Source organism: Varroa jacobsoni, unplaced genomic scaffold (assembly GCF_002532875.2).
Source record: "Varroa jacobsoni isolate VJ856 unplaced genomic scaffold, vjacob_1.0 scaffold_888, whole genome shotgun sequence".
NCBI lineage: Eukaryota > Metazoa > Arthropoda > Arachnida > Mesostigmata > Varroidae > Varroa > Varroa jacobsoni.
The window spans coordinates 20,393-43,221 of NW_019213790.1; the positions used below are offsets into that span (position 1 = coordinate 20,393).

The 22,829-nt window shown below is 41.1% G+C and overlaps 1 protein-coding gene across 17 annotated transcripts in view; it reads right to left on the reverse strand.

The window, feature by feature from the left end:
* Positions 1-2,268: 2,268 nt before the first annotated feature.
* The window catches only part of LOC111264710 (uncharacterized), a 72,121-nt gene continuing 51,560 nt past the window's right edge, over positions 2,269-22,829 (reverse strand). For 13 of the 17 annotated variants that reach the window (XM_086970173.1, XM_086970169.1, XM_086970170.1 and 10 more), the window contains 2 exons: positions 4,413-4,547; positions 2,270-3,905 (listed from right to left, as the gene is read on the reverse strand). In XM_086970173.1, the coding sequence (XP_086826299.1) occupies positions 3,888-3,905; positions 4,413-4,547 (153 nt within the window). In that variant the 3' untranslated portion in view covers positions 2,270-3,887. Of the gene's footprint in view, positions 3,906-4,412; positions 4,548-8,032; positions 8,128-15,716; positions 16,297-21,869; positions 22,290-22,829 lie in introns of those variants that run through there. The other 4 variants (XR_015312771.1, XM_086970182.1, XM_086970179.1 and 1 more) reach the window with 4 other exon arrangements.

The following is a 22,829-nucleotide window of genomic DNA, read 5'->3' on the forward strand; positions in this document are numbered from 1 at the left end:
AACTGTGAGTAAATAATAAATAAATGATTTTAAAAAAGCTTTCCCTACTTCGTTGTGTTCGTCCACTCCGCAAAAGTTTTTTTTGAAGATGTCAGATTGACCGACATAAAATGGGAAGAAGCTTTACTATACTCCTTTCGATGCTAAGGATTCCTACGAAAGTGAACCTCTGTTGTATCTTGAGTCTACGAGCGATCTTCGATTTTCATGAACGCTTCTGACAGAAACTATTGGTGAGCAGTTCTACACCGACTTTCACGGTACTCGTAACCAACCAGGGTTGTACTGCATGCAAAATATTTTGTTTGAAGGCCTAGGCAGCCTTACCAATGCTTACTGTCTCAGAGTAAAGGTGGTCAAGCGTTGCAAACGGCACAGAGGTGGTCAAAAAGAGCGGGCTCGATTCAACCTGAGCGATTTGCAAGTCGTCGCCCAGGCATCGGCCGCCGTATGCGATCGATGCCGACCACGGGTGTCACTCAGCTTGGAATTAATTTGAACCGAAAAAGAACGCTTCACCAAACCTCTGCCTTGAACCCTCTTTAACCTTGAACGTTGCACTGTAGGCATGAGGTAGCAAGAGGCAAAGCGGGACAACGACTTAAGAAAGCCTAGCATTGACTAAACGAGACTTGTCCTATTATTCAGCAAGTGTAAAGGCCGTGTTTGGCTTCATCGACGAACCCCCCAGGTATTTCACTTCCCCAGCATCCCCTCTCCTAAGCGTCACTTTCAACCGAAATGGAAGTAGCAGTTCATACTTTTGGGTTAGTGGCTGAAGAGTAGTTGCAAGGTGTGTTGAAAGTTCGAGCAGTGTCTGGATCTTCCGTTTCCACAAGTTTCGCGCTGAAAGCCGTCACTCTTAGTACAGCTATACAATAAGAGCGAGTTTTGATTCTTCTTTATCAATCCGAGATTGAAGCGGTCTAAGGTAACTCTAATGCTTCTGATAGATCGCAACATCTTGTACGATTTTGGCTAGAATACGGCATAGAAGGCTATGCTTAATGAAAATTGTCACTGAACGTAAGTCACGATACAAACCAAAATCAAATGGGGAAAACCGATCGGGATGAATTCGTAATTGGTACAGCTAAGCTGGTAAAGAATAGGTCAGGTTGGACCGACAGCGCACGCAAGAGTCCTTTACGTTGGCAGTGTATGCGGAACGTGGAAGCAGAAATGTGACGAAATTAGGGGCATATCAATGAAGTTACTGTGAGCAAGCGTAGCGAGGCAATGAATTTAGTAACCAACGAAGAGCAGACTGTAGAGCAGAAACTAAAATCCACAGCGAAGTTCCTTTGCAAGAATACTGAATCTTAATCCAACGTGTGAAGAAAGTTGATAGCAATGGCAGTGGTATGAACGACGTAGCGGAGAGGCATAGTCAGTGAATACGCCAGTCAGGGAGGGCTCTGAAATCCGAGAGAAATTTGTGCTCGAGTAGCAAATAACATAAAGTTATAGAGTAAATAAGTTAAATATATAGATAGGGACTTGCTATCGGCGCAAGTATCGTACCTAAATTAAGCTGCTCAAAGTATATTGCATGAGACTGGTTAACGGATGTGTATTTTGGGGAAAGTGGATTGATAATTGTTTGTATTGCACTGTATTGTCATTGATGTATGTATTGTAATACATACATCTACTAGTGTAGAAAACGTACCTGCTTTTGTAGCGGTCACAGGGTTCAGCTCCAGGGCTGAACGTCGTTTTATTGTCTGTTTCCACCTTTTCTTTTTATCTGAGCTGTCTTTGGGGGAAACAGGGTTGCTGAAAACAGCTGTCAACTCAATCGCGCGAGTTAACTGCGCCGCCTTTTTGACAGAAACCGAATAGTAAAACGGCTAAAGTAGGATAGAGCGTTAAGGCCCTGAATTAGCTCTAGTCCTTAGCTATCTCATTGTAACGCAGAACTCGATAGATGTCGGTCGGCCGTGTGACTCTCAGAGGATTCAGTTGCTCAACTGTTTATTTAAAAAGGGTCGCCGGAGCCAAATAATAATAAGCATACGTTACTTTCTCCATCACATATATGTACGTTAGTAGCCTTTACAATGATTTGTCTAATTTTGTTTCGTCGTTCCACGTCGGCTGAGGTGTTAGTATTTAAGACATGCGTATACACTCTATGTTATCATTTACCTTTCTATGTTTCTTTATTCAATTAGGCAATACCCACAGAAAAACAGCGGAAAAAATGGCTGAGTCGGTAACGTGCTATAAGTACTACGTTCTACAAATATTAGCAATTCGCAGTGAAAAAGCAAAGGCATCCTTCGTATAAAAGAATTCTACTTCTTTATTCCACTTGCTATGATTGTAGCAGCTACCGTAGCTGTATATCTACTCTCGCATAGAAAAAGTGCTTTCATGACGGTGGCGGCGACGGCGGCTGTAACTTTTTCCACAGACAAATCATCTTGCACGTATCCACGTCCGTGGGAGCCACAGGAATCGTCGGTACAAATCTCACTGACGCAACACACGAGGTAGCCGACAATCGATAGAAACACCACACACACTATTTCACCTCGGGGCTGATACGGCGTAACGTATGTCTGTGCTTGACGGTTTCGGCGGATTATGGAAGTGGGTCCAACTATGCCGAAAGTTCCCTTCTGGATGATACCCCGGAGAAAATTACGTGCTTGGGCCCCATTTTCGCTTAGAAACTATTGCCGAGGTTATCTGTACATGGCTTTGTAAGGATCTGAACAGAAAGAAGGTTGTCGATAGGGTTGCCCGAGAGCATGCTGTGCTATATACTGCTTGGCTCGCCTTGACATATTGCTTGATTTGCCATTGCATTCGCCGTTAGGATCACCGAGAAGTTCGGGGAGACTTAGCACCATTTCTTACTGAAAACAGTGATTAATAACTGTAACATAGCTTGTTTTTAAAATTTAGTTTCTGTGTAGCCCGCCGGAGTGGCATCTAAAATGTCTACGACTTCACTTTCAGTGAAATCGGTTTAGGAAGTATCATAAGATATTAATTATTTTAATTAATATCTTAATTATTAAGATTAAATTAATTAATTAATTATTAATTAAAATAATTAATTTAGAAAAATGTGCCTGTCTCTGTAATGCTGCCGTATTGTTAACTTGTTTGGGGAATAAACTAACACTTCTCAAATAGCTCGAAGACCTACATTTCTTTCTTACACTCACCGGAGCCTTTAACCAGACGGTAGCCAGCGCTAAGTTATGCCTGACTTTAAGGAAAACCAGTAGCTTTTCAGAGAACTTTTTTACAAGATACGTAAGGTTATCATCATTTGCCTATCGCGCCCAGCAGGCCCAACCCTAACCATAGATATCTGTCTCGAGCATTTATGACTGGTTATGGTGGTGGACGCATACCATCTAATTTCCCTTTTCTTTAATGGTTAAGGTCTAAACCTCATTTACGAGCATGAAATTCTACGTCCAGGTTTTTAGCATACTTGTGCGGGGCTGCAGCCAACATCTGCAATACTTACTGAAGTCACATGTTTTTTGGCACTGGGTTAATGTTATTATTACATTTGCAAATAACATGGCACAATTATATTCTTGCTGAATAAAAAGCTACTGAATATCACCTTCGCTCTTACGCTCGTAGGGGACTCTTAACGAAATGCCGCACGATAAAGTGCACGAGAAGATGCTGGCCTTTTTAACTACATGATTTTATAATCTTTAGGAGTGCGGAACCTATTCTGTTCCATTGAATTAGAATCGCATCTGCTTCTAGACAAATAAAACGGTTGTTAAATCTGCGGCGTTGTTGTTTGAAGTCCGTCGACCTTTGAACCGTTATCTCCAATATTAGAGAGAACCGTTCTTTATCGTAGGTATCCTCTGTAGTAAAGTAGCAGTCCCTTCTATTGACGATCAGTGAGATGCACGTTCCTGTGAAAGACATCGAAATAGCGCAAGTTTATTTATGTCTCTTTTGTGCAGAACTAATGAATAATTAGTTAGATTAGAGCCTAAACCAGTAAGAGTTTCAACGGCGTTTTCAACTACCGAATAGAACCAGCACGATAGATCAACTAGTCAATGAAAACGCGTCTTGCCTAGTGTTTGGGGACGTTTACTTCATTAAATAAAACCTATTTCTAATGGACGGTGGCCTTTTTAAGGCATGTTAACTTTGAATGACGAAATGGGAGCTATCTTGATCTATCGGTCACCTTTTCTGCTCGGATCAAGATCCTTCCTACTAACAATATATAAGGGTTACGCTATTATAGACACCGAGCGAACGATTCGCGCTTGCGGTCTACGACGAAAATCTTTGTTTTCCCATTACACGGCCGAAGGTTTGTCGGTGATGCCGTTCGCTGAATATCTATTTGATGTAACCGTGATTCACCTTTACTGTTAAGGACCGCGTTCGACAGTTTGATGCACTACCTTCAAACAAAACAGGCAATGGCTACTAGCGCGTTCTTCTTCCCTGCATCCGAAACAACCTGGTTGATGCCTTAAATGATTAGACCAGGTGTCGCAGGAACAATCTACTTTCATCCACCTATCGTTTAGGTGCATCTGAAAGAGGGGTGAAATCAGCTCACACAGTAGTATAAAAAATGGCATAGTGTATAGTGGTAAAATAAGGAAGCCTCGAGTAACAGGTGGTCTACATTAGGTTTCACTGACCGTCATTTGGGTGGTTCAGTGTCAAATGGTGGCATTTAGCTAAACGCTAAGCTGAGTTATGGTTTATCAATGAAGGTGTACCAATGAGATATTCTGTATAGAATAAAATTTTCTTTCTATCCAACGAGAAGCTGATCGATAGCTTCGACGCCAGGATCCCGGAATGTCAAACCCTATGTGTGTACCAATAACTACTGAGAAGGACATTTAGATCTTTCAATTTTATCAACAAACTATTACAAAGAAAGGTTATCCCAACAAGGAAAAGACGCGTGTACGTATGGATGGCGGATGGAAACAACATTTATCAGATTACGAAAGCTGACGAGGTTTCCGATTGGTACACCTCTTGTGAAGTTTTAAAACCGCCTAACTTCATCTGTTGCTAATGGACGCACGCGCTTTTGAAAACTCACAAATTACTGAAATGTTCGAAAGATGTCCCGGTATCGAACCGGAATGAGAAATCAAAAACTACTCATACATGTACACTTAACCCCGACCCACTTCTCTGCTTCGAACTTATAGATACACAATTACACAAACAACAATGAAAATGCTGCTGGAATCCTCTTCCGACTATTTTTTGATAGCTTTGTTTATCTATTCCATGACCATGTTACAAAGTAACCTATTAATGAACTTTAACGGAATATCTCATTGGTTAATTAGATACGAAGCTTTATAACATTTAGTTACAACGTTTAAGGAGTACGCAGGGCCAGTTGTTGGCTAATGCTACATTCCCATGTCAAGTGGGCAGCGGGATGGGCATATCATAAAGTAAGGCTCAGGTTAGTAAAATAGAAGAGACAAATAACATTATAACTATCTGAACCACGAAAAATTTAGGTGACGCTATTGATTAGATCTATGCACCTATGGTCGGGTAGACAACGCAAACCGTCAGGCTGTTGACCCGAATTTTCAGCATTTCGACCGCTAACAATAATAAACGAATCGCATGATTCGTGTTATTGTTAAAACAAGGGCAAGGCATGCTAATGCATATCAGTAATTATCTATAATGTGTTAATTTGTATAATGAACAAGTATATATGTTTCGGTTCAAGAGTGTCCGCTTTGGGTCAAGACATGTCAGTTAATAATATAAAAATGATATAAAGTAAAAAAAAAATGATAACAAGTCAGTTCTTTCGCGTATCTGCTTTTCTAGTCTGAGCTCTTTCATTGAGTCAACAATGTTATTAATTGTTCAAATTACTCCGACTAGTTGATTACCAAAACAAAACCCATGTAGCAGTTCATTCAATAAATGTAGGGGCATTCAGTTCTTTCAAGAAGTTAATTTGTTAATGGACACCGGGCCTCATGTCTAGTTACCTGGTTTAGCTCTGATCAGGTTTACACGTTGCTCTATTCCTAGTCCTGGATTGATACTTGGGTTAGTACAGCCCCGACTAACCTGTAGCTTAAACCTAAGTATAATGGCTATGCTTAGGTGAGTCGGTTCTGTTATCTCACTGTAATTATGCAGTTGATTGTGTATGAACATGTTTGCCAAGTGCTCTAAAATATCCTGAGAACAGGCAAGAGGGCTTTCGTAATTGTGGGAACGACGCTATGTCACGATGGGGTGGGGGCACTACTGCAAAGCTTCAATTGAGATGATGGTCACGTCGACTCGATCCGAGACCAAGAACATCAGAAGGCATTGCTGCTCAGCGACGCCTTCCGATGTTCGACGTGCGGGAAATACAGCCACCCTTCTCTTTCTGATATCAAGTGCATCATCGCGCGGAAAAGTGACACAGTTCTACACCGCCATTATAGTTAGTACGGTTATTGTTATTATGGTAAGATTCGTGCCCCATAGTTACAAAAAGGATTTTGGCGCCTGTAGTAATTCCGGGGTTGTCGCAAATCCTTCCATGAAGGCGGGTCAGCATGTAGGAAAACTCACGTAGAGCTTAAATCAGACACCATATATAGTATCTTCGCCTTATAGGTGACTATGCTATACTTGTATTAAATATTGCCGCAGTTATCTTTAGGTGTCAGATTTGTGAAGGGGCTCGTGTGCAAACGACTACCAAATGTCTGCTTTTTCCTAATTGAGGTGACGGGGTTGATCCTGTTAATTGCTTTTTAAGGAATCGACTCCAGTGGACGGGAGTTTTCATAATGTACTGTACCATTACGCATCAAATATGTCGTTGTAATTCTTATTGTCGACCAATAAATTAGTGATAACGCTTACCGTCAACATTTATTACACGATAACCACAGGAGATATAGAAACAAACAAGTTCAAGTAAGTCAAATAGCCTTCACTCTTAGTTTTATATATATATATATATATATATATATATACATGTCTTAACCGTTGGGCATGGTTACATTGACCGGCCGCAAAACATATTTGATTGGAGTCTAAATCGTATGTTTTCCTTTAGTGAAAAGTTTAGTTCTGCAGAGGAAGAGCACGTGGAAGTGACTGATCTATCGGGTCCTTCTTCAATTTTTGCATACGCGTCTTCACCCTCAGGATACGTCCTTCCACGATATCGTCTTAGCGGCGGATTCGACTCCAACGCCTCCGGCACGCCAGACAGTTAAATTTAACTCAATTTGTTCACGACCTTTCGACTGATTGCTTTTATGCTGACTTGTCTCTCCGTTAGTAGAGGCACGTTCGGAGATGCCACTCGTACATGAATACACCCCTTTCTCGCAAATAGCGCGGAGGTAATGTTTGGTGCTCTGACCCCCCACGGACGTTTGCAGTAAGGGGAATCAGCTGACAACAAGAGTAGACGACGCCATGACCCGATGGGGTTTAGGGAGACGATGATTCAATTGTTTCCTCCAAGAAACGCTCATGTGTTTAGTTCAACCTTCTTACCACGGAGCTAACTTAACTGGTCAATCCTTCTAAGTATGTCTCGGAAATAGGTGAACTTTCGAGTATTTTCCTGTGCAACTAGCCCTGAAAATATTAGTAGGGTCATTTCTTTGAAGGCTGCATGTCTCAGACGACTTTGGGTGCGTGGGGTTAAGTAAAATGTGTATGAAGCTTATTGGTGTGTATGTTCGTTAATGGTAATAGATTTTAGGGCAGTTATTTTTAAATGTTTCGTATTTTGATGTGGCCATTTGTGTAACTTCAAAAAGGCGCGTCTTAGACTTAGATCATAGAATTTCGGTAACTGTGTAACTGGAATATTTCGTTACTTGTGGTTTGATGAACCATTCCGTAAGGCGAGCCTGATAAGACGTACGTTTGCGTCCTTCATTTATTCATATAGCACATAAAATTTCGTCGGCTAAAAAGCGCGAAAAAATTGGTCTCTTATTTGATTAAGCTCAAGATATTTATTAAAGGGAGCGATAGGTGGAGTAAAAATACTAACATCGATTTGTTGAGATAAGCTTTCAAGAGATCGACTATGATCATGTAACTGATGAGTAGGCAGCTTCTGGAAGCTCGCAGAGTAGTGACTTATATCTGTAAAAAAAAAAAAATAAAAAAGGATACAGCTAACGCATATTCCATGGAGTATACTTAAAATATGACTTTTTTTTTTTTATTTTATATGGGCTAAAAGTTCATTCGAGCTTTTCGACATGTCAAAGAACTTCCGACAGTCTGATTTTTTCATGATGAGCTGGCAGCTATCGATTTTATGCAGGCTTTATGCAGTTCCGATTCTATTCAAATGGAAGCTGATGCGTTATAATACTACGCCAAACCTAGCAATATCTAACCCAATAATGAACTAAATCACCGATAGCTGCCCTTGGCATCGTTTTATTCATCAGGTTTGCCCTTAACCAATTAATGTATAGCGTTTCATTTATGGGTTCACAGTAGTGCTTCATACTTTCTTTATGCATAGCAAAAACAATAGATGGCACTAGATTGGAACCTTTGTTTTTTGTTGTTTGTCTAGTTTCGACATGTCGGGGAAAATACTTCTTAATGATATATTGGTTTCGATTGACGGCAATACAAGCACAGCATTCGTCCCCAGCCTGGGAAAACCTCAATTAAAACATATTTTGTTCTCTGCCCTTGAATTTTCTGCGATTTATTTTCCAATCAGGGGTTATTAATAGGAAGGCTGAAAGATCCTTACGTTGCCAAACACTTCGAATTGCTTGCTCAAAAGTTGCTATTCGTTAACTATGCACACGTGTAAATTTTTCAACAGCATGTTGAAATATTATGTCACTAAAACCTGCGTCTCAACGACCAAATGCTGACGTATATTTACGCTTAAATTGCCCTTACGCATAGTCGATGCACATGTGGCCGCGATCTAACGATGACCTTAAAACACAGTGGCGGACTTCGTTACCGCCACCAATATACCACAAACCGCAGCTCCTTCATCCGTACAATGTGTTATTCTGTAGGGATCCCGTTTCCCCATATAACTATGGTTATCGAATGAAATTTAAGGGAAGAAAATCTATATGGCAATACAGGCGAAAGGTTTACTCTAACAGCGAGGCTTTCCGCTAGTCTCGTTACGCACACAATTATTCATATACGCTCACAGATACGCGCGCCATGCGCTCACAGGCGGCTATATAGAAGAGCAGCATTGCAGGAGCTAACACGCGACAACTATTTGGCTATTCTCCTGATGACGACGTTCGCTCTTCGTCGACTCCAAACTCGTCCCTGCCCAACGCGCCAAGAGGGATGCGAGCTACAGTACGACGAGTCCTTACCCTATGTTGCCCCACTAAATTTTCCTCCCGCCTGCCGGCAAGCCTCACTACATGTTTGTCCTTTCTTTTCTCTGCTGAGATTCTGCTGCTCTCCACTTTTTCCCCCACTATTTCCGCACCGTTTCTCGCTCAGTGTCCCGTCGTCTCCAAGCGACTACGATAGCAGTCAACGGGCGATGATTGACGCCACATTTGCGGGACTTTGCTCGAGGACCGCTCGAGTCGACACTTCGGAAAGCGGGTCATCAGATGTGCGGCTGCTCTTGCCGACGATGGGAAATCTGCGGCGCCAAATCGAGGCGTACGTAGAGCGCTCGGATGGTGACAAGCAGATCTCTGACGAATGAGAACTTGTCGGAGTGAGGAAACTCTAGGATGAACGAGGGAGAACGGGAGGGAAGCGGGTGCTATGTAGGATGGGATGACAGCGACGAGAGTGAGTTGCAAATTGATTTTGCTGCCTCTGGAGATTTCCATTCGAAATGCAGAAGTTACTATTATCGTCATAGCTTTAGTCTCTGGAGTTTGCTTTTCGTCGCCCACAATCGTGATCATGGATTCGGCCGGGGCAGAAATGTCGAGGCAGAAAACGAACCCCTGAGATGCGCCGCAGTTGAAGCCACAGCTTCAGCTACGTCCTATTTGGTCCATCTCTGCCTGCTTTATGGGTTTTCCTCATTGCTAAGGCATTGAGCTTTTGGGAAACTCCTGGATTTGAGAGTGAGGGATTCTTCCTTGACACAAGTGAGTGCTACTCGCAGACTAGAGTAGCCAACGGCAAAACGTCACCACTGCCTTTGCCGCTTCTACCGCTGACTCAGCTTTGAATGCGGATCCGTCCCTTTTATTTCCGGCCGTTTTCTGCGACGATGTGGCACCAGTGACATCGGAAGTTCTCAGCTCTACCCTTCACTCATGAATAGTAGCACAAAGGTGCCCTGTGGGTGCGCGGTCCTCAAAATTGAATCTGCACATTTTCTGTCATTATTATCGTCATCATCAACGAGGAAGCAGGAGCTGTAAAGCCAACAACATCGTGGCAGATTTTGCCATCCTCAGGCTGTGTACGGAGTTCACCCATTTATGGTCGATCTCGCTCTATCGCAGGCTTTAGAAGGTCCCTATGTTCAGAAAGAGCGGCAAGTAATACTCTGAGGTGTAGTAGCGGCGGCAATAAAAAATAAAGTAAAAGAGGAAGAGAGAGAAGACAAGTTATATATATATAAGCAAGCGGCTTGGATTTGTGGTTGGTAGGCAAGGACAAATATACAATCATCCATTCTTTTTTGTCATGCATTTATTTATATATTTACGCTATACTATTTGATCTATTACAACTTGGCTGCGATTGTTCGGCAGAATGTCGTCACCCTACGGTCGGCATCCCCCAACGCGCAGTGGGTCCGGCTTCACTGTTACACAGTCCAGATCTTTTTGCGACTTCTCGTGCGTGTGTCAGATAAAATTCCAGTTTCTAAAATCACTTATTGGGTCGCATAGCTTCCGATTTCGAATGCGATCGAACAAACTTCCACATCGAGGCTCTACGTCGTATTGACCTACACCTTTTTGTCACGGCGAGACTCGTGTAGTGATCTCGGCTATGTTCTCTTCCAATAAAACCAGTGCTCACACAGCGGATTCGCATATCCGTTCTCGATAAAGTAGAAAGGGACGTGTGTTCTTGGTTTTCTTCGACGAATTGATAAACATACGCACATTGATACGCCGCGAGCTGTTGCAGAAATTCGAGGTAATCGGAGTGCTACCCCAAAGTCCAAGTTTTACTCCCTTAGTCTAGCCGGACCTAACGAGAAAATAAGGCGTTTCGCTGGAGCCGCTACCGGCAAATGCAACTTCCAACCAGGTTGACAAAATTAGGTGAAGGTGTTAATCTCGCTGTTTTCCGAATACTGACCCCAAGAAAACTCGAGCTCCATACTTAGTTTCTATAACGGGGCCCATTTGACGCAACCCTTATGTATAAACAAGAAAAACTCACGGCAAGCCTACTTCATCCCGGGCAAAATGTTTGCATTGCGCTACCTTAAAGCTTTACGGTGGCGCCATTTCCGTTCCTTCGCAAGTCTCTCGTACTTCTTGGTATCGAAGGGCTTCCGCTCGTTAAGCACTCAGCCCGTGGTCAAAGCAGCTCGTTCGCGACTTCGGCCATACATCCACCTATCCCACATTGGTTACCAAAACAAGGTGGACTAACTCAGATTTTTTGTTAGCCGGCAAAAACGGGGCCTCGCAACCACTTGCTCTGCGCGCATGTAGAAACAATTACAGGTAGCACGTATATTCTTGACACGTTTGCTTTTAGTAAGAAATTCTACTACGAATAGTAGCTAACAGCAAGAAAGACGCTAGCTGAAGAGCGGAAACTGGTGACTGATTATTGGCGGCGTGGGTATAATACGACGTAAGGAACGACTGTATAGTTTACGTGTTGCAATAATGGCGTGATCGGGTATTTGTAATGAATTTATTAACGGTTATCGATAGGAGATTTCTTTGACATGAACAAAAGAGAAGTGTCCGAAATTCCACTTTAGGGCCTCTGTTACGCGCATCGTATAAGACAACGACTACAGGATGATCTGACAATGTATAAATGGTGTGGTGTACAGAGACGTTCAACCGCTAGCATAGACTCACTCTGTAGATTCGCTTAAAACCTAACCTATGTGACCTTTTTTGATCTTTACAATCAATTATAGAACTTTTTTTTACTGCGCTTCAGTTTGGTTCAATTTGGTAAATGATTAGATGGATTACTAAGTAAAAAAAAAAGCTGCTGGCTAAAAATTAATACATAATTTTTCATAACTTACTTATTACATATATTAATATATATTAAGGAAATATTACATAGTTCCTTTATTACAAAATGCAAAAAAAATTTACTACAACGACAAATAATATCTAGGGAGTGTATTACTCATAGTCAGGCAGTTTCACACAACTAAGTAGATAAGACGCATAACTAAAAACGGCAGGCAGTGATGAAATTTTCTTTCAAACTGAATATGCTGAAAAACCCACTATTACGTAAACAACAATTGAAAAATCTATGATGATATGGTGTATCCCATATACGACCATTTGCAACTGTCGATTACGTAATGGTGTTACCCAACAATAAGCTACTGGGCCAAAAGGGAAGCTTGCCCTTTCATCCCATATAATTTTTTAAAATTAATTTCGATATCATTTTCTGTGCTACTGTTAACTGCGATACCCGATAGATTAACCCCCGTATTCGACACAATGTTGTTCTAATATTACTTCATACCTCATTTGGTTGCCCGAGGGTGAGTGATGTGGGGAAGTCAAAGACTGTTGGTTTCCGGTTAGTGGCTCGTTATCAACATCACGTTCCATTGGCGACTATTGAGCTTGTTGCCGATCTCGTTTAGCCGATGTAAAAGCACCGACAGCGAACTACATCCTAAACTAGCCAGATATATCAGGATCGCCTAGCTACAGACTTTACTTCGACGACATGCAAGCAGTTTAGAAAGCTGGTGACCTCGCTGTGGTAACGGTCGAGTCAGAGAAGGGGCAAATGTTCGGGCATTATCAACGTTCTACGCTTGATTAGCAATGTCAACGGAACGGAGCTAATTTTCCTCATCGCTGAGTACACGCTTTCGGCCACTGTAGAGGATGGCAGAAGGCAAGGGACGGTCAAGACGAAGTAACAGATAAACATACTATCCAATGTGTATTAGCAGCTATCGCTGTGAATATAAGGATGATGCTTACAGAGACGAGCATACCAAAAGTCCATAAATGATAGACTCGAGAGGGTATTTGTATGGAAAAAACAACGGAAAGCGCTCTAAATTAGCATCTTTTACATATCCTTAATATGTACATAAGACTGTCTCGGCATGTAAATCCGATTCGAGCTTCAGATCCTCGTCTCGTTATTTATTACAATCAACTTGCAGAGCAGTATGCAAAATGCATCGGATGCGTTCCAGACTCAAAATTTCGAAAACACTGGAAAATTGGTACGAACGTTTTTTTTTTTTGTTATTCGACCAAAATCGAGCACAATCTGTAGAGAGTTCAGTTTTTGGCATCTCGCTTATAATTGATAAGCTGATTAGAAAAAGCTACTAGACTTGAATGTTAACGCCATTTTAACAATATTCCCTTTGAAAACAAGGAATGAGAAGCCTTTTAGGACTCATTCGTGTAATTGTCCTTTGTGGTTGTCTTCATCAATGATTCGCGTTCTTCTTTCGGTAGCTTTTTAACTATGTATCGCCTTAGACAACTAATTCCTTCTAGAACGAAGCAAACCGTGCGCGTATGCCTCATTTCGAACCTAGATTACTTCTTTAAGTGTCTCTAAAGTTCATCACCGTACCAGGTTTAGATTACTTTCAGAGGCTGGTGAGCGTCATAAAAGAAGTTTGTAATTTTAAGACGTCGGAATATCGGGGAAGATATTAAATGTGTACCCTGTCTATTTCCGCGTGCAATCGGATCTGCTCGCTGTAATTTCCAAGGGTTCACTAATGGGAATGAACTAACACCTTGGGAAGGCTATGGACACTTTGAGCTAAACCTCTGAATATTCGCAATCGATCATTAAGAGGCGCTCCATTTTACAAACCCTATTCTGTAAATTCTCGTTCGTTAAGCTTACTGGCAAATCGACTATATAATATTGCCACGATCGATGCATGTTTACGCGTAAATGGGGCTATAGAATAAAATATATGAAGAAGTATATAGTCAGGCGTGCACTTGAAAAGGATAGATCGGAAAGAACGTCCATCTGCATTAAAGGAGGCAAAAGATTAGATCTCAGTTAAATAGAATAGGTGTAACTTCCCGATTTTTTACATGTTAACTTCAAGCAAAGTAGTTAGTCTTGCCAGGCTAATCTGATGTACTTAAGCACAAGCACCGTTATAAAATAAACTTATTCCTGCCTAGTATTGGAGATCCAATACCACTCCCACGATATAGAACGCTTGTAACTAAATTGATTCGTACGATAAGTTATGTGGCTTGAACAGTAAAATATTAATTTGTGTATCACGCTTTCACTGCTTGATAGTCATATTCTACGCCTGGAAGCACTAGAAGCCTCCATGCAACTAACTAACTAATCGAAGAAAGTGGTCCCGACAATCTACTACACCTTTTCTCTTCCATCGTATCTACCAATTGTAAAAGTAGGATCCGTCCTGATATCACAACACATCAACGCCGTATTTACATATCCGAAGACAAGCACTGGATCTGCACATATATCTTTAGATCCATGTAGACATCGGGACTTTTTAGCCGTATTGCGTCCTTGCGCGAATGGTAGAAAGAACACCTTGTATCCGACATTTGTTTAACTATGGTAGTGACACTGATAACCCCTCGGGCCAGGACTGGCTCGTCTAGGCTAACTGGCAGACGGCTGGAAACAGCAACGTGGAGACAAATTTTTATGGAGCACGGACCGCATTGCCCAAGGACGAGACGAGTCCCGGAGCATTAAGGAGTATCAGGACAAGCATAACAACGACAACAACAACAACAACTACAAAAACAGCGGCGATCACGAAGAACAACGATGTACGCGCTTCGTAACTTGGCCGATGGAATGTACGCGGCCACGGTGCGCAAAGAACGTGAGGCTGTAACTTCACATCGTTGATGACACGTACCAGGTAGGAGCTAGAGGGAACTTCCGTGATAAAATCAGCCTAACTAATACAACAACGACGACACGTCCAGTAATGCTGTGAGGCTAACTGGAGGTTTGGGGCATGTTATCTAGTTAGAGCAAGCATTACTGTTTTACGCATATAGATTCACGTACATGTATTTTACAGCAGACTGTTACATAGTTACATATGCAGGAGGTTATTCGATGTAGTCTTGAACACATCTGTATTCTGCGGTAGTTAGAAATATTAGATTGCAATTAGAACTAACCCCGTGCCTATCGCTAGTATTTTTATGACCAGGAAAACAACCACAAATTACAGGAAAACGTCCTGTAATTTCGCGCCGCTACAATGCGGCTGTAGGGAATCGCAATACAGAGAGAAGTTTATATTAAATGATTTTGACACTCGAAACATAAAGCGTGTCGTAACTACAAAATGTAGACATTTTCAAGAAATCCTTTCTGTCATGAGAAAAACTATATGGACAAAAGAATAGGTTTAATTTTGAGAAAAAGTAAATTTTTTTTTCAGTAATTTAAAAATTGAGAAGAAGTCAACATCAACAAACATTATAATCAGATGACACTATTTGTTGGCCTCTGACTCTGGAGTGGAATTGTTGACTTCGTCTATTATCCGTCATTGAAACTATTGCTTAGTGAGAACAAATGATTTATTATTGTTTGCTTTGTAGAATCTTTTAACACATCTCTGCAATTAATATGTCATAACCCTTTTCCGGTATTTTTTTTACGAATACACTTATATATATGTCGTTTATTCTTTTATCATATTATCAACATTTACATAGAAACGAGCAAAATGCCACACCTGTGAATACTACTCATTTCTCGGCATCGGTCTATATATTGGCCGCACGTAATCTTATATATAGATATATATATATATAGAATAGGAAGTATTTGATCACATTTTTATAGTAGAACATTTTTACACAAAAAAAAGCTTTTTTTTTTTATTTCTGGATGCACGAATGTAAGAGACTTTACCATAAGCTAATCTATTTTTTGAGCATTTTATAGAAACCTACATAGGATAAGAAGATTGTGCTAAGGAACAATCTCCTTATCTCTTCATTTGTCATTGTCTGATGTATTTTATTAAATTTATTTGCTTCTAAGCATCAATCAATTGAGGTTACACAGGGAGCGTGTAGGACGTGCGTTTTGAGAAAGTTGTACTTCACACCTGTGAGGTGACAGATAAAGAAAGTGATTGGTCACCTGTAAGTTGTAATAAAGTTTAGTCCTGTTAATGCTCTGACTGATATGACTACAACCTACATAAGCTTACGATTATCAGTCTTCTATACTACAAGTCAGAGTAGCTACGGGGATACGAAGCTGTTGGAAGCTACAGCAACGAAAATGTTGAAACAACTTCGGATGCGCTAAGCTGACATGGGTCTGTACGCTAAATACCTGCCTACGCGAAGTGAAGGATTTACCATGTGAATCCGCCAAAAGGATAAGCCGAGTTGCAGTAGGCCAAATCGATCTGTATTTTCTAAACGCGATCGCTGTCAACTATTGCATCTAGATATTCTATTCTAATTCAGGTCGTTTGGAGAGAAACAAAACGTGACAGGGACTGTCGCGTAGTTTGTCGTCCTGCCTAAATACCACTGTTTCCTCATCTGATGATTTATGTGACGTTTCCTGCGGTGTCGACATTGTGGTTCTTCTAGTCATTTGGCTTGAAAAGCCTTAGCAGCGATAGAAATGTATTAGAAAGCAAAAAGAGTTTGGCTACTTTTGCAAAAGCAGGCACTGACGCTTATGGTGGACTAAGCTTTTAGGCTTAACTTGTCCTTGTAAGGAAAACTTCGATAGGAAACGTTGATAATAAATTATACGATCTCACTACTATTACTCGAATAGCAACACTAGCAGCCGTGTTATTTGGCCCATACGGCCAGCGGTCTCATATTTATTAACTTATGTTATTTTAGGGTAAGTATTTTCTCATTAAGGGTGAGGAAGACATTTCACTCAATTATAATATTGCAGAAGAGACTTAATAATAACAAAAGTATTATTAGTTCAACCTCGTTTTTACAGAGCCATGAATGACTCTTTCAAGACGAAGACAGTTTCCAAGACTGTAATTATCTTGATTAGAAAATGGGTTGTAGGATGTTTCGTCGACCAACACGCTTACGGCTATATTATATAAACTAAAGAAACTCGTTAACTTTTATCATTCGTCGTTGTCAAGTTATTTAGCTTCAGTTACTGCTGCATCAAGTGAGCTTGTGACCAGGTAAGAAGTTGAAAGCAGAATCAAGCGGCAAATAAAAACTTCCGAGTCAAGCCTTATTGTCAATTGAAACTTTATTTTTTTTTAATTAAATTAATTAAAATGTTTACTAAAGCTATTACTATTCAACTAAAGTTTTCGAAAATACATATTTTGGCAGCAATATTTCTCGGGGAATCGCGTTAACTGTCTCCTGGGCCATATCAATGTTTTTGCATTACTCACATGGATTTAATGCGTATACACCCTAAAATCTGAATGGCTACATTGCACTCCTTGGCTTCAGACAGGCAAAATCTTTTATGGGCACGAGGCAGTTTACGTATAATACTCTGATACCGAAGCGGGTCACTCTAGTTCCGTATCCGTTGAATACTGCGGTCCACTTCTTAGAATCCACATTTTCTCTCCAATAGGCAGCTTATAAAAGAATATTTATGCCCGAAAACACATTCGTTCTCGCTGAGTGAACATATTTCTAGGCAGTTTACCCAGGGAGACCCCGTGCACTCGCTTTAACAACATTTCCAAAACAGACAAAAGGGTCTCCACGGCTAGAGCAACGGTTTGCACTATGAACCTTAAGGTACACTGAAGCCTGAGGCCAGACCCATTTCCACTAACGGGTCGGCCCGCCCCGTCATCGCGTACGCGTCATCGTATTACCGAGCTGTCATTTCCGCATAATATGTTTTCCTAAGCGTGGTTCGTGGAGCATTCAGTGAGGCCACACAGATAGGTCGCCGGTCGCCGTGAAAGCTATTTTCGCAATCACTACAACCTGGAAAGTACTTATAATGGTACATAGGCCTAGCAACAGGTGGGTTTGAAAGAGGGTCAACTACTAACGAAGCTCTACGATTAAAAGGCGGCGTATGCTACAGTACACCTGTTCAAATGCACGAAATCATATGCAAAATGGCTAACAGGAAAATCTTCGCCGCGACCACTTTTAAGATCTTAAGCAGAAGGCTGTTGACATATAGAAACATTTATATATTATCCTCTTGTATTGCCGGAATCCTAAAATGACATTCAGAATAACTTTTTTTCTGGAAAAATACGTTGCTTGGGAAAAAACGACGTACGTTTATATATATATACATCAAAAAACATCCCATCCCATATGAACATGATCATTGTAATAGCTATATAACCTGATTGTCGATCGTTTCTCCGCCTCGTATATATATTTGTCACTACTTAAGGCTTACAAAACTGCTTTCCAGTTTCAAAAATATAGCACCGGAACTCACCGGGACAACAAATGCTAACTGTAGTGTCACCTTTGCATTTCTTATATACGATACCAGAACAAGTACGCAGTATATTTACTGTCTAGTGTATCAATGTGCTTATGGATCACGTAGATCTGCAATGGGCCACGGACCTTGTCCTTGGCACCGACTCTGCTCCAATGTATCAGAAAATACGTCGGAACACGTAGCACTGTCACAGCGACAGACCGACACTCGGATAAAGAATAGAGGGAGAAGAAAGGAAAAAAACCACGAATCTCAGTTGATTGAGGCTGAAGTTATAAACTAACTCAACTTGGCCCGATCGAGACGCAGCCGATAGTTGACGCTAGCTTATAGATCGCATACGTTGTATAGCTGATTTATCATACCGACATAGCTTTAACTGGGCAACGTGGGGCTTGACGAAACTACACGGTGAGGTACTAGTTCCTTTCTCGTATACTTCTACACTAGGCTGTATTAGCTATTAATATTCGGGTACAGTTTCGAGCACGGCCTGAAGCACATTTTCGGTAATTGTACATTATACCTAGTCACTCAATCCTCACTTGGTCTTGCTACATTCGCGTCCTAATAATGACGACACAAATATGACTGATTACTACGCTGAGATCAGATTTTAAGGTCTAGGCTTCGAACAGAATGAGGTAAACAGCAGTGAGGTAATAAACAGTCCCGCTAGCCAGAGTCGGGCTAGTAGAAAATGCTGTTTGATTTTAACGATAGCGTTATTCTTTTCAGCCAAATAGGGAAGGCCGGGTAATGGGGTGTAAGCATCGTCGGCGCCTTAGCGCTTTCCGCATCAGTACTTTTTTCACACATACGTTGCAACACGGATCCAGAAGCAATATATAAAGCGGGTTTATACTGTATTCTCCATGTAAATGTATATAAGGGCTTAGGTGTGGTTTTAGCTGAAATTTGTTGATAGAAATTGGTGCATTGAGAGAATAATTCTACACTGGCGATACATGGAAAATATATAAACGCAATCGCGATTTCTTCTAAATCGAAAAGTAGGTACTACGAATCCTGTAACGAAGCTACCGATGTGTCTCTTATTGAGCCTAATCTACGTTTGTACGAGAAACGAATTGATTCAGAGACTTTTATGATTTTGGGATTTATTTTGTCCTAAAGGATATTAATCCCTGTGAGTTACAACGTAATCGACACACATCTGCCTGCCTTTCTAGCTATAATTGCGTAGTAATTTTGATAGCAGTTGTCGAAAGCGATCTGACTTGACTGAACCCCTATATTGTCAACGCTTAATTGTTTAGTACGAGTACAAAGTTGTCTCCTACGAATTTCGCAAAATTAAAAAAGCAACAGGTTAACACTGATATTTAGACGTCTAATTCAAGGGTCAGAATTCAATACGTAAATTGTCCGCGACGTCATTAGCATCTATTACTGATGCAGGTCGTCCATATATGCCGAAGCAAACACGGCCCATTTATCAATGCGTTCTGGTGAGACCCAGCTTTCTAATATAATCAGCTCTGCAATAGTGGACTACTATTACATTTACAAGCAGAACTGACACATTAGTAAACAACGCTACCTGTTTCGGCCATATTGTATCGTATGAGAGATATTTTCTATAGGCCCGAAATATGGGAATTTCACAATTACAAGCGTCTCAGTCAAGATTACTGCTGTGATAATCTGGTACGCTTTTGTGGATCAGGGCCACCTAAACTTCCCTAACTGGGCTACCAATATCGAGTCAGCTTTTGTCTCCATGGTATGAAATTTATCATTCTGGATGCAGCAAGCTGAAATTAATTCTTTGCGGAAATTGGGTTTTTTTCTCATTTCTAAATGATTGTAGAAAGTGCACCTTATTAACGGCTGTTTAGGTTTGCGTCATTTCATAATACTGGGGGAATTATTAAATAACTGTATGCTAACTATTGGAATTATTATTACCTTGTGCTCTTTGCCTATTACGAAGTTTGTTACCGCTGCTGATCTGCTCAACATTTTCTGGACGATTCACATATTGCATAGTCGAACAGGAGTTTATTACCAGCTGGTCCTCTAAGATCAGTTAACTGCTGTACGTAACATTATCACGCATCATTATTATTACGTGTAACATTATCACACTACCGTTCAACAGTTCATGCAAAAATACGACTCACGCAAACTATCTTATGGGCAAGCAAACATGGACAAGAGTTTGGGTCAAAGGTGAACTGTCAGTTGGGATTACTCTGCATACAACCTGTGCTTGAATCTCCAGCAGTAGAGCCGGTTAAGGCACTACTAATTGTTTATTTATCGTCGTTAGAGGAGACAGACTTTTACGTATAGCGCTATTCCATTTTCACACGACCTGTTGGTGTCCCGTCCTTTTGCAGACGTCATCCCAGTAGCGACAGCTATCGTTCTCCAATGCAAACATCCTTCTTTTTTAATACCACAGGACTTTACATGAACGGTTTACTGACTATAGCATCACGCCAAAGTCCTAGTTGGATCCAGCAAATTTTAGTCAGACTATCTAGTAATGCAAGCAGCCCTGCAGCGGGACTCAGTTGCCGAAACAAAATCTAAATCCTGGCCACATCGCAGCCATTGCGCAAACATTTGTGCTGTTATCGCCGGATCGCAGACTGCTGGTGGAAGGCAGGCCCAAGATTCTAGGGCCCATTAGCGACAAGTAATATTACCCTCATGGTAGGTACTGTTTAGTTGATGATGACCTCGTACGGCGTAAGGGTAAGCTTTGGCATTATAATAATATTAGGACAATCAGAACCGGCAGTGATGTAGTCAGCGGCACAGCGTAGGCGTCTCTATTCGTAGGCTTTTTTAAAACCTTAAATTAGTTTTGAAGTCGCGTCAAAGGAAATTTGCATGTAATTGCATTGGCCTGGCAACAGGCCGATTCGATCGCTTGATACGAAGAAACGCAAGCCTCTATGTGGAAACAAGAAAGGCTAGAAGAATTACTGGCTGTCGCGTTAGTCAGTAGTCGTAGCAGAAACAAATGCATGATATAAATGAACTTGCGAGGCAACCGTGTTCGCGGTCACTAAAGGTGCAACGACAGCCGACTTAGACGTAAGTTTGACTCATTAGATACATATGTATATGGCTAACTTATGTTAGCTGATATATTATCAGCTAACATAAGTAAACAACCGAATTTGTTGAGATCAAATCCAGCATCTAATAGAAATAAATGTTAGTATTGATTCCTTTGGTTACGGTTGACGCAGGATACACCGCATGGTAGTCGTCAAGCAAGCCCTTGATGCGAATTTTGCATAGTGTTTTTATTAATTGTTTTATATATCAATAGCAATGATATTTTTCGCCGTGCTTGAATTTGAACCCTTTTTTCTTCATTGTACGTACTGTTAATGTGAATCAAATCCAGTCTGAGATGACTATTTGTCCGGCTAGGCAGTTCTCGTATCTAGCCATGTCAAGGTCTCCGATTGACCTTGCTGGCAACAACACGCCCTTCGTTAATCAGTGAATCTCATTCGTCTCACATGTTTACGGGAAACATATCGACCCACACAGCCGATAACAGTGAGCGTCCTTGAAGAAGAAGCGGGAAAACTCGGATCGTTTCTCCGGTTGACAGCACGGATCGGTGCATAACTGGCTTCATGGAGCCACTCAAAAATAGTCAACAGCTAATCACATCTATTTTGAACCGAATTCACGAAGTACTGAAACAAAATAAAACAGCAACATATACCATGCCTGAGTGAACGAATTTATCGATGGCGCAGTACGAATCAGAAGCCATATTATCAATGTTTTTTAGAAGCATTTTTTACAAGATTCGAATACGGAATGCGTCGCTGATTTCCTCACATAAACATAGGATTTTTTTCTTTCTTTTCTTCTTCTTCTTCTTCTTTGTAATACGCATATGCGTAAAATGAGTCACCGTCATGCATAGTTTTTTTACAGGTCGAAATTACTGTCTCCTATAGAGTTTTGTCCTTTAGGAGAAAATCATTGTTTGCATACCTGTGCTTAAAAAGCTAATTAATTCTTATCTACGGAAATTTTCGCAGGCCATCTGATAGATATGCTTGATTTCAGTTTGCTCGCACGGTGAATGCGAAAACGAGATCCAATCATCAGAAATGCTTCTAAAGGCGTTAACGTTTAGCGTTGAAAAGTGTTGGCAACAGACGCTATGAGCACGCAGATTGCTGCCGATATCACATCCCGCCAATTTATAAAGCCTGAATTGCTGC